This window comes from Pseudonaja textilis, chromosome 1, assembly GCF_049901715.1.
Source record: "Pseudonaja textilis isolate UNSWEBS1 chromosome 1, rPseTex1.2, whole genome shotgun sequence".
Taxonomy (NCBI): domain Eukaryota; kingdom Metazoa; phylum Chordata; class Lepidosauria; order Squamata; family Elapidae; genus Pseudonaja; species Pseudonaja textilis.
The window spans coordinates 328,935,735-328,948,172 of NC_141990.1; the positions used below are offsets into that span (position 1 = coordinate 328,935,735).

The 12,438-nt window shown below is 41.9% G+C and overlaps 1 protein-coding gene across 1 annotated transcript in view; it reads left to right on the forward strand.

Annotated features, from left to right (window-relative positions):
* The first annotated feature begins 2,788 nt into the window (after positions 1–2,788).
* The window catches only part of LOC113434965 (protein unc-13 homolog A), a 128,702-nt gene continuing 119,052 nt past the window's right edge, over positions 2,789–12,438 (forward strand). The window contains 1 exon segment of the mRNA XM_087922771.1: positions 2,789–3,010. Within this exon segment, the coding sequence (XP_087778897.1) occupies positions 2,989–3,010 (22 nt within the window). The 5' untranslated portion in view covers positions 2,789–2,988.

A 12,438-nucleotide genomic window follows, 5' to 3' on the forward strand; every position in this document is an offset into this window, starting at 1 on the left:
GAATAATACCTTCATACATTTTATTCCCCTAGCTTCTCCTCATGATTATGAAATGGAATTGATCAGATGGAAGGCCTTTGTCACAAATAATATCATTCATTTATGGAACTCACAGTCCCAGGATGTGGCAATGGATCCCAGGTTAGATTAAAGAAGAGAATAAGTCAATTTATTGGAAAGAGGCATCTCCATGTTGAACAGCAATATGTCTTTGACCAGACTTTGCCTCAGTGTACAGCTTAGAAGTTTTTAGAAACATCTAGCTTGGAGGTCTCCAAACTTGGCAACTTTAAGACTTGTAGACTTCAACTCCCAGAATTCTATCTGGTCTCTGTGGACAAAATAAATGTTGGGTTTAACAGAATGACAGAACTGGAAGGGACCTTGGAGATCTTCTAGTCCAACCCCCCACTCAAGCAGGAGACCTAATATCATTTCAGACAAGTGCTTGTCCAGTCTCTTCTCAAAAGCCTCCAAGGATGGAGCATCCACAACTTCTGAAGGCAAGCTGTTCCACTGGTTTATTTCCCTCACTGTTAGGAAATGTCTCCTTAGTTCTAGGTTCTTCTCTCCTTGATTAGTTTCCATCCATTGTTTCTTGTCTTACTTTCTGGTCCTTTGGAAAATAGGTTGATTCCCTCTTCTTTGAAGGACTGCCACAAAGAAGAGGTGGTCAATCCATTTTCCTGAGCATCAGAAGGCAAGACAAGAAACAATGGATGGCAATGAAGGAAAGAAGAACCTAGAACTAAGGTTCTAGGTTCTTCTAGACCTGGATGACTGAGAATCTCCATAAACCTAGACCTAAAGAGGTTTGACACAGTTGGACTTTCCCAGTGGGCAAGTAATATTTCTTTCATCCTTGATGTCCTTTAACTCATTCACTGAGTGGATCAATGAATTGGAATTAGCTAGTAATTATTTGTACTGATAAGCTTGCAGGGGGCACCAAGCTGGAAAACTGCAGCTTAAGGAACAGGTAGTCCTCAACTTATAACCTGAATTTCCATTGTTAAGCAAAGCAGCTGTGAAGTGAGTCCCACCCAGTTTTATAACCTTTTTTGATATGGTTGTTAAGCAGATCATTGCAGTTAAGTGAATCACATGGTCTTAAGTGAGGCTGTCTTCCCTCAGTGATTTTACTCGACGGATGTTGACTGGGATGGTCACAAGTGGCAGTCACATGACTCTGGGACATTGCAACGGAGAAAAAATAAATGCTGGTTGCCAACTGCTCAAATTTGGATCCAACCATAGGGATGATGTGATGGTTGCAATTGCAAGGACCATTATTTTTTTTTCCAATCTTGCTGTAACTTTGAGTGGTTACTAAATGAATGGCTGTAAGTCGAGGCCTACCTGTACACCAATTCTGGACTATCAGGATTGTGAAACCTGCTGCCATTGGAAAGAAAACCAATGATACAGGAACTAGCAAACTGCTTTGTTTTCCAAGGTGTTGGGTTTACAGACCAGTTGCTCTAACTTCTGTAGTTATGAAAATCTTTGAAAGGCTTGTGCTGTCCCACCTGAAAACCATCATGGATCCTCTGTTAAATCCCATGCAGTTTGCATACCGAGCAAATAGATTGACAGATGATGCTGTTAACATGGTTCTGCATTACATCCTACAACACCTTGAATCTCCAAATACCTACGCAAGGGTCCTCTTTGTAGGCTTCAGTTCAGCATTCAATACCATCATTCCAGACACTCTTCTAAGCAAATTAAACCAACTAGCGGTACTTGAACACACTTGTAAGTGGATCATAAGCTTCCTAACAGACAGGAAGCAGCAGGTGAAGCTAGGCGGAATCACATCCAATTGTTGATTGTACCTTATGACTATCATTAAGTGTGTATGTTATGATTCTTGATTCTTAACAAATGTACATTTTCTTTATGTATACTGGGAGTATTTACACCAAGACAAATTTCTTGTGTGTCCAATCACACTTGGCCAATAAAGAATTCTATTCTATTCTATTCTATTCTATTCTATTCTATTCTATTCTATTCTATTCTATTCTAGGGTTAGGCAAGCCATCCATTTTTCCACACTGTTAATGCCGAGAGATTTTGCCATGTTCTGCTGCCTCCTATAAGTTGATTGATGAACTTTCTCAATTTAATTCAAGCAGCAAGTGCTGCAACTTTTAGGTTTTTGGTTTCTCTCTCCCACCTAAGTGTTTGTGCCCATGAATTAAACACTACAAGAAAGCCACCATGAGGGCAGGATAGGCAGATCGATTGCTTTTGTGTGTGTGTGTGTGTGTGTGTGTGTGTGTGTGTGTGTGTGTGTGTGTTGTGTCTCCAGGTCATTCATGAGATATTGCGGGGGGGGGGGCATCAAACCAATTTGTCATTATGAAGTAATCTCCTTCTCCTTCCTCTTTATCCAGCATTTGATCTCTTCCCACATATGCACCATTCACACAGAAGGAAAAGGGAAGGCAGAAAGAAATGCCAGCGGCAGGAACAAAATTTAAAACCGGAACCGTGATTGATAAGGAGTCCAACCTTATCAGTGCCACTCTGAAAACTGGAAAATCCTCCACCTGGATTGAAATGCGAAAGACGAGCATTTTGGAAGCTTCCTTAAGAGAATCGAGGCTCGGAGATTGCCTCCGAGCCGACACAGAGAGGTTGCATCTTAAAGATGCAAACGCTCAGCCGATCCAGTGGCCCCCGCCTTCCTCTCTCTCTCTCGCTCTCTCTCTCTCTCTCTCTCCCGCCCCACGCTCTGGTTTTTTTTTTTCATCATCCTGACGTCGGGAGCTATCCACAGGCCGTGGTGCTGAAGCAAAATGGCTGGCTTTCACTAAGGCACGAGAAGGAGGAGCAGTCGGCGGCCCTTCAGAGAAGGATGCCATTTCGCAACAACGCAACACACCCTTCCTTTTCCAAGCAGCTCCCCACGCTGTAAAGCCAAATCTGCTTTAGAACAGCCGCCTTGAAAGCGAGAGGGAGAGGGAGAGCGCCTATGCCATGTCTTTGCTTTGCGTTGGAGGTAAGGCAACCTCACTTCCATCCTATGTTTTTGTTTTTTGTTTTTGGAGATTTGAGGGTGCCGTTTTTGTGCAGAACAGGAGAGAGGCAGAAATATATAGCTGTCAACGAGGCAATGGGGAGGTGGCCATTTCTGGACTAGCCTCAGTGGAAATACCAAGGCATGGGACAGTGAAGGCATGTCCGTGATGCTGATATGGGATGGGAGGGATGGAATGTCTTCTGCTCAGATTCCATCTAGCAAAGAGGTGTTTAAACTTAACCTTTGAAGCAAAGGCTTCTCTTGCCTTTTTCTCCAATAGGTGCTAATTCAATCCAGCATTTTGGGGTGTGGTACAGGTTGACGGATTTCAGGCTTTCTCTATGTCAGTGTGTGTGTCCACATTCGATGGGGCCAGCTCATGCCACTTTAACAATTTCAGCATTTGGTTTCACATGGTACTTAGACGTTGGATGGGCAGATGGAACATGGGCAAAATCTTTTCCTATCTTTCTCGTGGGCTAATTGAGATGCTGAATTCATTTTACAACCTCCTACCTCCTGTTAGCAGAGAAGCGTGGTTTCACACTTCTTGATTTTCCAAAGGCAGAGGATGATGATGATGATGATGATGATGATGATGAAAAAATGAGCAGTCTTGGCTTATCGTTTCTTGATGCCATCCTTTGCTCTTCAGCTTTTTGAATCTCAGTCCCCATAAAATGAAGTTTTAAAAATCATTCTTCCCTTTCCAAGGGAAGAAAGATGTAAAAGGCACAGCATGATAATAATATTCTGTATTATTGTTTTATATTGTTTGAGTTAGAACATTACTCACTACATGATGTTATGATGGGCAGTTGTTTAGGCAAAGCCACCTAAATGCAGGAGTGGGTTATTAGCCAAGATTTTTTTGTGGATCCTCCATAGCAGATGCAGTATACCACCTGATGGTCAAATGCTGCACCTAAACTGGAGCTGGCTATGCACCTACAAAACCTATTAGTGAGTTTTCTGGCTGGCTAGACTTGTGAAAAGAATGATGGTTTGGACTGATATTTGGAACTAGTCCCAACAAACTCTTGTATGGAATTCTCTATTTAGGGCAAGACATGATACCAGTCACCATTATAAGCATCATATATAAAAAAGAAAACTTCATAGAAGATGGTCTTGATCTTAAAGGGATCTGAAAGACTCCTCATAACAGAAGCTGTCTATTTCCCAAAATCAGATTGATTTATTTGTGGTTGTATCTTTCTGCCTTGTGATCCCACAACAATCCTGCATGGTAGATTAATGGTTGACCCAAGGTCACTCTGCAGAGTTCAGAGCTGAGCACAGATTTGAACCCACTTCCCTGCCTTGATTCATATTCCATCTACAACATAAACCTCATTCTGGGAACGACAAATAGAAGATGGTGATATCTTCATGCCCTATTTGTGGGCATCTTCAAAATAGTAGGTTGTCTTTGGGGGAAAAAAACTTGATGGTATCTGGTCTTAACAGGAAAAACAATTCTTAGGCTGCAATCTCCAAAATAAAGGAGGGAAAATTCATTTAGAGCTAGAATTTGGAAGGTGTACATCCTCTAGCTTTGCACAAACACACTCAATTGGAGTGTGGGAACCCAGTCATTCTCACAGCATGCTGTAAAAAGCAGGCTATAATGTGAAACCAGAATGCAATGTATTACTTTGCCAATAGCATGTTGTGCTAACTCAGCCACTGGGAACATGGTAGGAATTACAGGGAGACCAGCAAGGATCAAAAGCGCAGGTTAATTCCCAGCGTGGTTACTACCGGGTTAAATACTAACCATTTCATAAGCAAATAATCTGATCTGCAGTTTAACCAAGTCTTTCCCTTTGGGTAAAATATTTAGCTCCATGTTAAACATTTGCTCTGTGCGTGCATGTGTGTGTGTGTGTGTGTTTGTGTGTGTTTAAATTAAAAAAAAAAGAAGATGCAAAAATTCTGCTGCCTTGACAACAATGTCTTCATTAGCTGATCCCTTCAGAGCTCTGGAGAGAACATTCTACTCTTCACAATTCCCAGAGCTCTCTTCATTCACAAAAGGGGCCTGTTAGGGAAGACTTACAGAATAGAATAACAAGAGTTGGAAGGGATCTTGGAGGTCTTATAGTCCAACCCCATAATTGAACAAGAAACCCTATACCATTCTGGACAAATGGCTGTCCAATCTCTTCTTGACCACCTCCAGTGATGGAGCATCCTCAACTTTTCTACTTGAGTTTGATTCAACAGTATCACAAAGAAGAAAGGACCTTGGAGGTCTTCTAGTCCAACCCCTGGCTCAACAGGAAACCTTATACCATTCTGGAAAAATGGCTGTCCAATCTCTTCTTGACCAGCTCCAATGATGATGTGTGACTTGGGGATGTTAAAAGGAATAACATGGGCCAACCAAACCATGGCATGAACCATCAATAAAATGATAACTAAGATGTTAGTGAGGACAATCAATCTTGCCTCCAGAAGTTGTGGATGCTCCATCACTTGAGGCTTTTAAGAAAAGATTAGGCAGCTATTTGTCTGGAATGGTAGTGGGCTCCCTGCTTGAACAGGGGTTGGACTAAAAGACCTCCAAGGTCCCTTCCAACTCAGTTATTGTATATTCTATATAGCTTAAAATGTGACAGGCGCAAGGAAGCTGTTGTTGTTTCAAGCTTAAAATGGCTCCCTCCATCCTCCCCTTGCTCCTTCTCATTTACTTCCTTGCAGAAAGATCTGTTTGCATGGTAGGGTGGCCAGGTAATTGGAGTCATTTAAAGTACCCTACCAGCTTTGATTCTGGATTCTGTCTCAAAATTAAATAAAGCAACTCCTTCTCTATTACCTTGTGAACCTCAAAGCTAAGCTCTTCATCAGCAGAAATGAGACAGGGTGAACCCCCTCCTCATGACTTCCTCATAATTCGACATTTGCAGTGCTTGGTCCTGATTTTCAGTCGATGAGTGCTCTGTATATATCAGGCACAGAACGGCTTAGGATCACATTGAGAAGGTGGTGAACCGCACGCCCAAATGTGGAGATTGAAGAAAATGGCTTTCTGCAAAGCTTGGTGGGGCAGGGGCTATGTTTGTAAGATATGTGGGGCCAAGAACACACAGCAAGGTTCCAGGTCCTTAAGCATTCATCACAGTTGCAAAATCTATAAATCGGAGCTGTCACATGAGGTTAGGTGTGTCGCAGCCTCTGGCGACAGGTGCTTTCTGGGAACAATTTATGAATGAACGAGTGGTGGAGGACTCTTTCCAGAAAGCCAGCAGCTATATCAGCGTTGAGAAAAGAAGCACAGCTATTGGGAAAGGGTGACTCCATTTTGGCTCTTTTTAAAGGATTTAGACACAGTTTTCCTCTGCTTTCCTTTTCCTTCTCCTCCTTTTAAATCTGAAACCTTAACATACTACAAACAACGCTGCAGAAAAGGCTACCTGGAAGAGGTTGTTGTTTTGCTTAATTTTGAAAAAATGATTCATTTATTAAAATAGTTGTAACCTAACCTTTCCTTGAAAAACTCCCAACCCTTATATTTGTTTTAGATGTATTCACATCTGCAATAGGGAGCCTGATATAATGCAGTTTTGAAATAGCTAAATCTCACCTCCTACAATTTTTTTTTTTAGTCTTCTTCATTCTCGTGGCAGGTATTTTTTTTTATTATGATCCTCCTCATCCATCACTACCACCGGATAGTTGAAGGACCAATGTGTAAGGTTGAATAACATTGCTTTAAGCTATGAGAGCATCGGCAAGGACTAGGTGGGGTGGACAGAATTGGGCAGGCACCAAAGCAGCAACATGCATTTCTGAAGGAAGAAAATATAGAAGTGATCTTTATTTCTCCATATTCTGGATTTCTGAAAGAGAAGTAGCACATTTACTCTCCGTTCTTTTGAGGTCATTCCTGCATTTTTTAAAAACTTTCCTGGAATTACAGTATTATTTGAGCAAGAACTGTTAACTCTTTTTAAAATGCATATCTTATTGTTACAACAAATTAGCATTTTATTTATTTATTTATATCCCACCTGTATTGTTATTCATAAATAAATCAAGGGGGCAAACATAACAAATACTCATTCCTCTCCCTATATACCCTACAACAACAACCCTGTGAGGTGGGTTGGGCTGAGAGAATGTGATTGGCCCAAAGTCATTCAGCCAGCTTTCATGCCTAAAGCAGGACTGGAATTCAAAGTCTCCTGGTTTCTAGCCTGATGCCTTAACTACTAGACCAAAGTGGCTGTCCAATCATTGTTCTTTGCTAATCTATTGAAGCTCACTTAGTTTTATGACCGTATTTAATTTCAAAGTTATGATGACTTAGTCTTAAGAGGCATGTATATATTTTCTCAATGATAAATTGTAACATAAAGCTGATTTCATTTGCCCCTTAAACATTGGCTAGGGAATGAGACCTCTCTACGGGGTTGCTAAGCAGAAAATCAACAGATAGATTTCTCTGGCTTGTAAATGAAACTATGGAGAAACTTTACATTATGGCTTGTTCACCGTGTGGCTTGATGTTAATGTTGGAGACTTCTTCCTCCCCTCCACCCATACCAAGTGTTAGCACCCTTGCAGCTGGCAGATTTGCTTGGAAGGAAGGCAACTGGTACTTCATCGTTGAATGTATACAATTAAAAGAGAGAAGGGCTTTCATAGAAAATCTCAAAGCTCAGGTAGGTTGATATGGGAATAGATACTCCCTTAATAGGTGGTTCCCTTGCTATTGAGGGATGTAAAAACTAGCACTTTGAGCTGGATCCCAAACCAGAGAAACCAATGAAGAACATTTGGAGCTCAGGGTTGAAATGAGAGGTCTTTGGTGCTCTCTGAGCTTGGCTGTTTTCTTGCAGACATTACATTACCCAAACTAGGTAACATTGTGAGTTTCCTAGTTCGGATAATGGAATGTCTGCAAGAAAGAAAAAAAAACGAAGCTCAGAGAGTACCAAGGACCCCTCAAACCAGAGAAAGCTTCTTTTTCTAAATGGCAAGATGTACATGCACTTCACTGGACCAGTCAGAATTATGCCCAAATATTACCACTTGAAATAATGGAATAACAGAGTTGGAAGGGACCTTGGAGGTCTTCTAGTCCAACCCCCTGCTCAAGCAGGAAACCTTACACCATTTCAGACAAATGGTTGCTTAATCTCTTCTTTAAAACCTCCAGTGTTGGAGCACCCACAACTGCGGGAGGTAAGCAGTTCCACTGATTAACTGTTCTCACTGTCAGGAAATTTCTTCTTAGTTCTAGGTTGCTTCTCTCTTTGATTAGTTTCCACCCATGGCTTCTTGTCCTGCCTTCAGGTGCTTTGGAGAATAGCTTGACCCCCTTTCTTTAGGGCAGCCCCTCAAATATCAGAACACTACTGTCATATTACCCTAGTCCTTCTTTTCATTAAACTAGACATACCCAATTCCTGCAACTGTTCTTCATATATATTTATTTATTTATTTATTTATTTATTTATTTATTTGATTTATATTGCTGTCTATTCACCCATGGCGACTCGAGGCAGCTTACATAATGTCAAATCATATTTAAAACAAAAACAAAAACAATAAGAATCAAATAAATTAGTAAAGTACAATAGAACAAAATTTGGGAAAACAAAACAAAACAAAAACCAGCTCCCCCACCACCACCCTGACGACAGCAGATGGCACTAGCTATTTGATGGGTTCCATCCCTCTCTGGGTTCCCCAGGCCCGCTGGCAAAACCAGGTCTCCAGTGCCTTTTGGAATAGTATTAATGAGAGGGCCATTCTAATTTCTGGGTGGGATGATGTTCCAGAGAGACGGAGCCACCACAGAGAAGGCCCTTCTTCTAGGTCCCACCAGGTGTATATCCCTCAGGGGTGGGACCTGTAGCATTCCCTGCCTCCTCGCTCTAATGGGTCGGGTAGATGTCACTGGCAAGAGACGTTTCCTCAGATAACCCGGACCCAAGCCATGAAGGGCTTTAAAGGTGACAACCAGCACCTTGAATTGCACCCGGAAGCAAATTGGCAATCAATGCAGTTCCTGCAGGAGAGGTGATACATGTGCACACTGGGGTCTGCATAAAACCATGCAGGCCGCTTCATTTTGCACCAACTGGAACTTCCGGATGCTCTTCAAGGGCAGCCCCATGTAGAGCGTGTTGCAATAATCAAGACGGGAAATGACCAGGGCATGAGTGACTGTGAGCAGGGACTGCTGGTCCAGGAAAGGGCGTAACTGATGCACAACCCACAGTTGCACAAAGGCCCTCCTGTCCATGACCACCACCACCACCTGTTCTTCGAATAGGAGTCGTGAGTCCAGGAAAACCCCTAGATTACGCACAGGGTCTGTTTGGGGTAGTGCCACCCCATCCAAGACCAAAGGTGGCAATTGTCCCTGAACCAACAAACCCCAAACCCAGAGCCACTCGCCTGTTGCTCCCCATCCAGCCCCTAACAGCCTCCAGGCACTGCGAGAGGGAGGACTCAGCAACACTTAACTCACCACAGGCTGAGACATACAGCTGAGTATCATCAGCATATTGGTGATACCTCAGTCCATGGGAATGGATGATCTCACCCAGCAGTTTCTTATAAATGTTGAACAGGAGTGGAGAGAGTACCGAGCCCTGCGGAACCCCGTAAAGCAGTGGGCGAGGGTTGGTTCTCTCCCCTCCTATCAGCACTGACTGAGAGCAGCCGCAGAGGAAGGAAGTGAACCAAGACATTTTAGTCTCTAATCCCCTAATCACCTTTGTTGCTCTTCTCTGCACTCTTCCCAGAGTCTTAGCATCTTTTTTATACTGTGAAAACTGAATGCCGTATTCAAAGTGTGGCCTTACCAAGGCATTATAAACTGGTGCTAACACTTCACGTGATTTTGATTCTATCCCTCTGTAAATTGCAGCCTAGGGCCTAGGATGGTGTTGGCTTTTTTGGCAGTTGCAACACACTGCTGGCTCATATTTAATTGGCTATCCACTAGGACTCCAAGATACCCCTCTATAGTAGTAACTGCATTCAACTACCAAGATGCCTTCAAGAAAAGACTCACAAACAACATTTTGCAATTAAGAGCCCCATATTCCATTCAAAGCCTTTTAAACTTGTTGCTACCATATCTGTTTATGGCCTCACTCATCTTATTTTGGGTAGCCAGTTGGACAATGCAGATCTTAGCAATATCCTCCAATTCTATGACAATTGAAACTTGCTCATTAATGTTTCCCTTCTTGTATCAAGAGTCACAAATCTTCTTTACATGATGCTGAAGGATTTAAAGAAGCCCCATCACATCCTTTGAGGCAAAAGAAAAAAAAAGATCTTTTCTGTGCTATAAAGAGACATTACTGTAGAAGAACGCAGCTGTTCTTGAGATCTGTTCCCAACAGTTTAAAATGAATGCGTGAAATAACAGTAGGTTCATATGCACATAAATGCATTGCAAATTGTCATGCCTGGCATTAAAGAAGAGGCACATCCACCACTGGTGAGTCTAAGGAAAAGCTGAGACTTCAAGAAGGGCTAGAATGGTGTCCTTTTTAAACCAAGGTTTCCCTTGAGGACAAACACTGGGATTGTCATTTGTTTGGCCGGTATCTTAAAATGAGTTTCCCAAGGAAGCTGGATCACACATTCATTTGAAATGGAAAACCAACAGGCCAATTTAGATCGATCATTTCAATCACAAGGGCAGAAGTTGAGGGAGGTTTTCTAGTTCAGATCTACGCATGTCCCTTGGCCTGCTTTGCACATCTCTCTAAACTGGTTTCTAAAGTTGAGTGAGGACTGAATAATCCGAGTCCCAGTTCACCATCTTAACCATTGCACTCCACAACCTTCAACTCAACCAAGGAGCTTAAATCTCCCGCAGACCTGATTTGGGCGGGTGTTGGATTATCAGCCTCATCAAGCCACTGCTGTCTTATAAATGCTTCTTCCAGGACCGATGGGGGTCTTTTGTTAGAGACCACAACACTAATATTCTTCCTTGGCCTGGCTTCTCCTAAGCAATTGCAATAAAGCTCTTCAGAGCCAGCTGAAACCACAAGCATCATTAAAATAAAAATGCATTTAATCAGGAGACAATGGCCTAATAATGCAGTCACAGTGATAAATGGACTTGCTGTGGCATTAGTTGACATAGATTTTCCAGCTGCCCCCAACCACAAATTCTTCTTGACAATCCTGCTTTCTGACCCAAATAGATTCTCATTTTTTAAAAATTTTATTACAATGCCATCTGAGATATCAGAAATGCTGTCCTAAACATGTTAGGTATTTTTCCAGTGCTTCTACAAAGTGTCTGGACTTGCACAATATGATTAACTTGGTTACTTCAATTAACCTGTTTTCTAGATTTGCCCAAGACACTGAGCCATAAATTGGTTTCGTGGGTTGGATTCACAAATACACTAAGGCAGAGTAACAAAAGTTATTTCTAAGTAAGCTCGGCAAGAGGCTCCAATTTGTCTTCTAGGTGTTAAGCTGATGTATCAAAGTGTGATAACACAGCTGAACGGTGTGGCATCTGACTTGCAATAAATGGTTGAATGTCCGTTCTCCTCAAGTCTAGCTAGTTGAATTCATGTGGTGGATGAAACTTAATGAAATTACCAATGGTAGTTAGTTGAAATGAATTAAAAATCATTCGTTGATAACTGTTTTTATAATACAGGTAGTCCTCGAGTTACGATCATTTGTTCAGCAGCTGTTTGACATTACAGTGGTATAAGAATAGGTATAAGAATAAACATAGATATGAATCCATGAAATGGATACATATAAGAAAAATAAAAGAAACAATAGGACAGGGACGGTAGGCACGTTGGTGCACTTATGCACACCCCCTACAGACCTCTTAGGAAAGGGGTGAGGTCAATAGTAGACAGTCTAAGGTTAAAGTTTTTGGGGTTAGGGGAAGAAACCACAGAGTCAGGTAGAGTATTCCAGACATTCACCACTCTGTTGCTGAAGTCTTATTTCCTGCAATCAAGTTTGGTGTGATTAACCTTGAGTTTGTATCTATTGTGTACTCTTGTATTGTTATGGTTGAAGCTGAAGTATTCATTGACAGGTAGGACATTGCAATGTATGATTTTACATACTATACTTAGATCGGACCGAAGGCGGCGTAGTTATAGGTTTTCTAGGTCTAGAATTTCAAGTCTGGTGGCATAAGGTATTCTGCAACGAGTAGAGGAGTGTAGAACTCTTCTTGTGAAATATTTCTGGACTTTCTCCAGCCCTGGAAGTTTGATAAGACTTTGTGATAACTAGTTTGGAGTAATGAAGGCAAAAGTTTGGGAATCAGTACTTTAACGGTAGGAAAGACACCCAGTTTGAGATTTGGAGGCACTGCTGCCTGTCAGAAGTCTGGGCCTGATGGATCGTTCATCTGATTTCCTAAAAAAAGAAGGCAATGG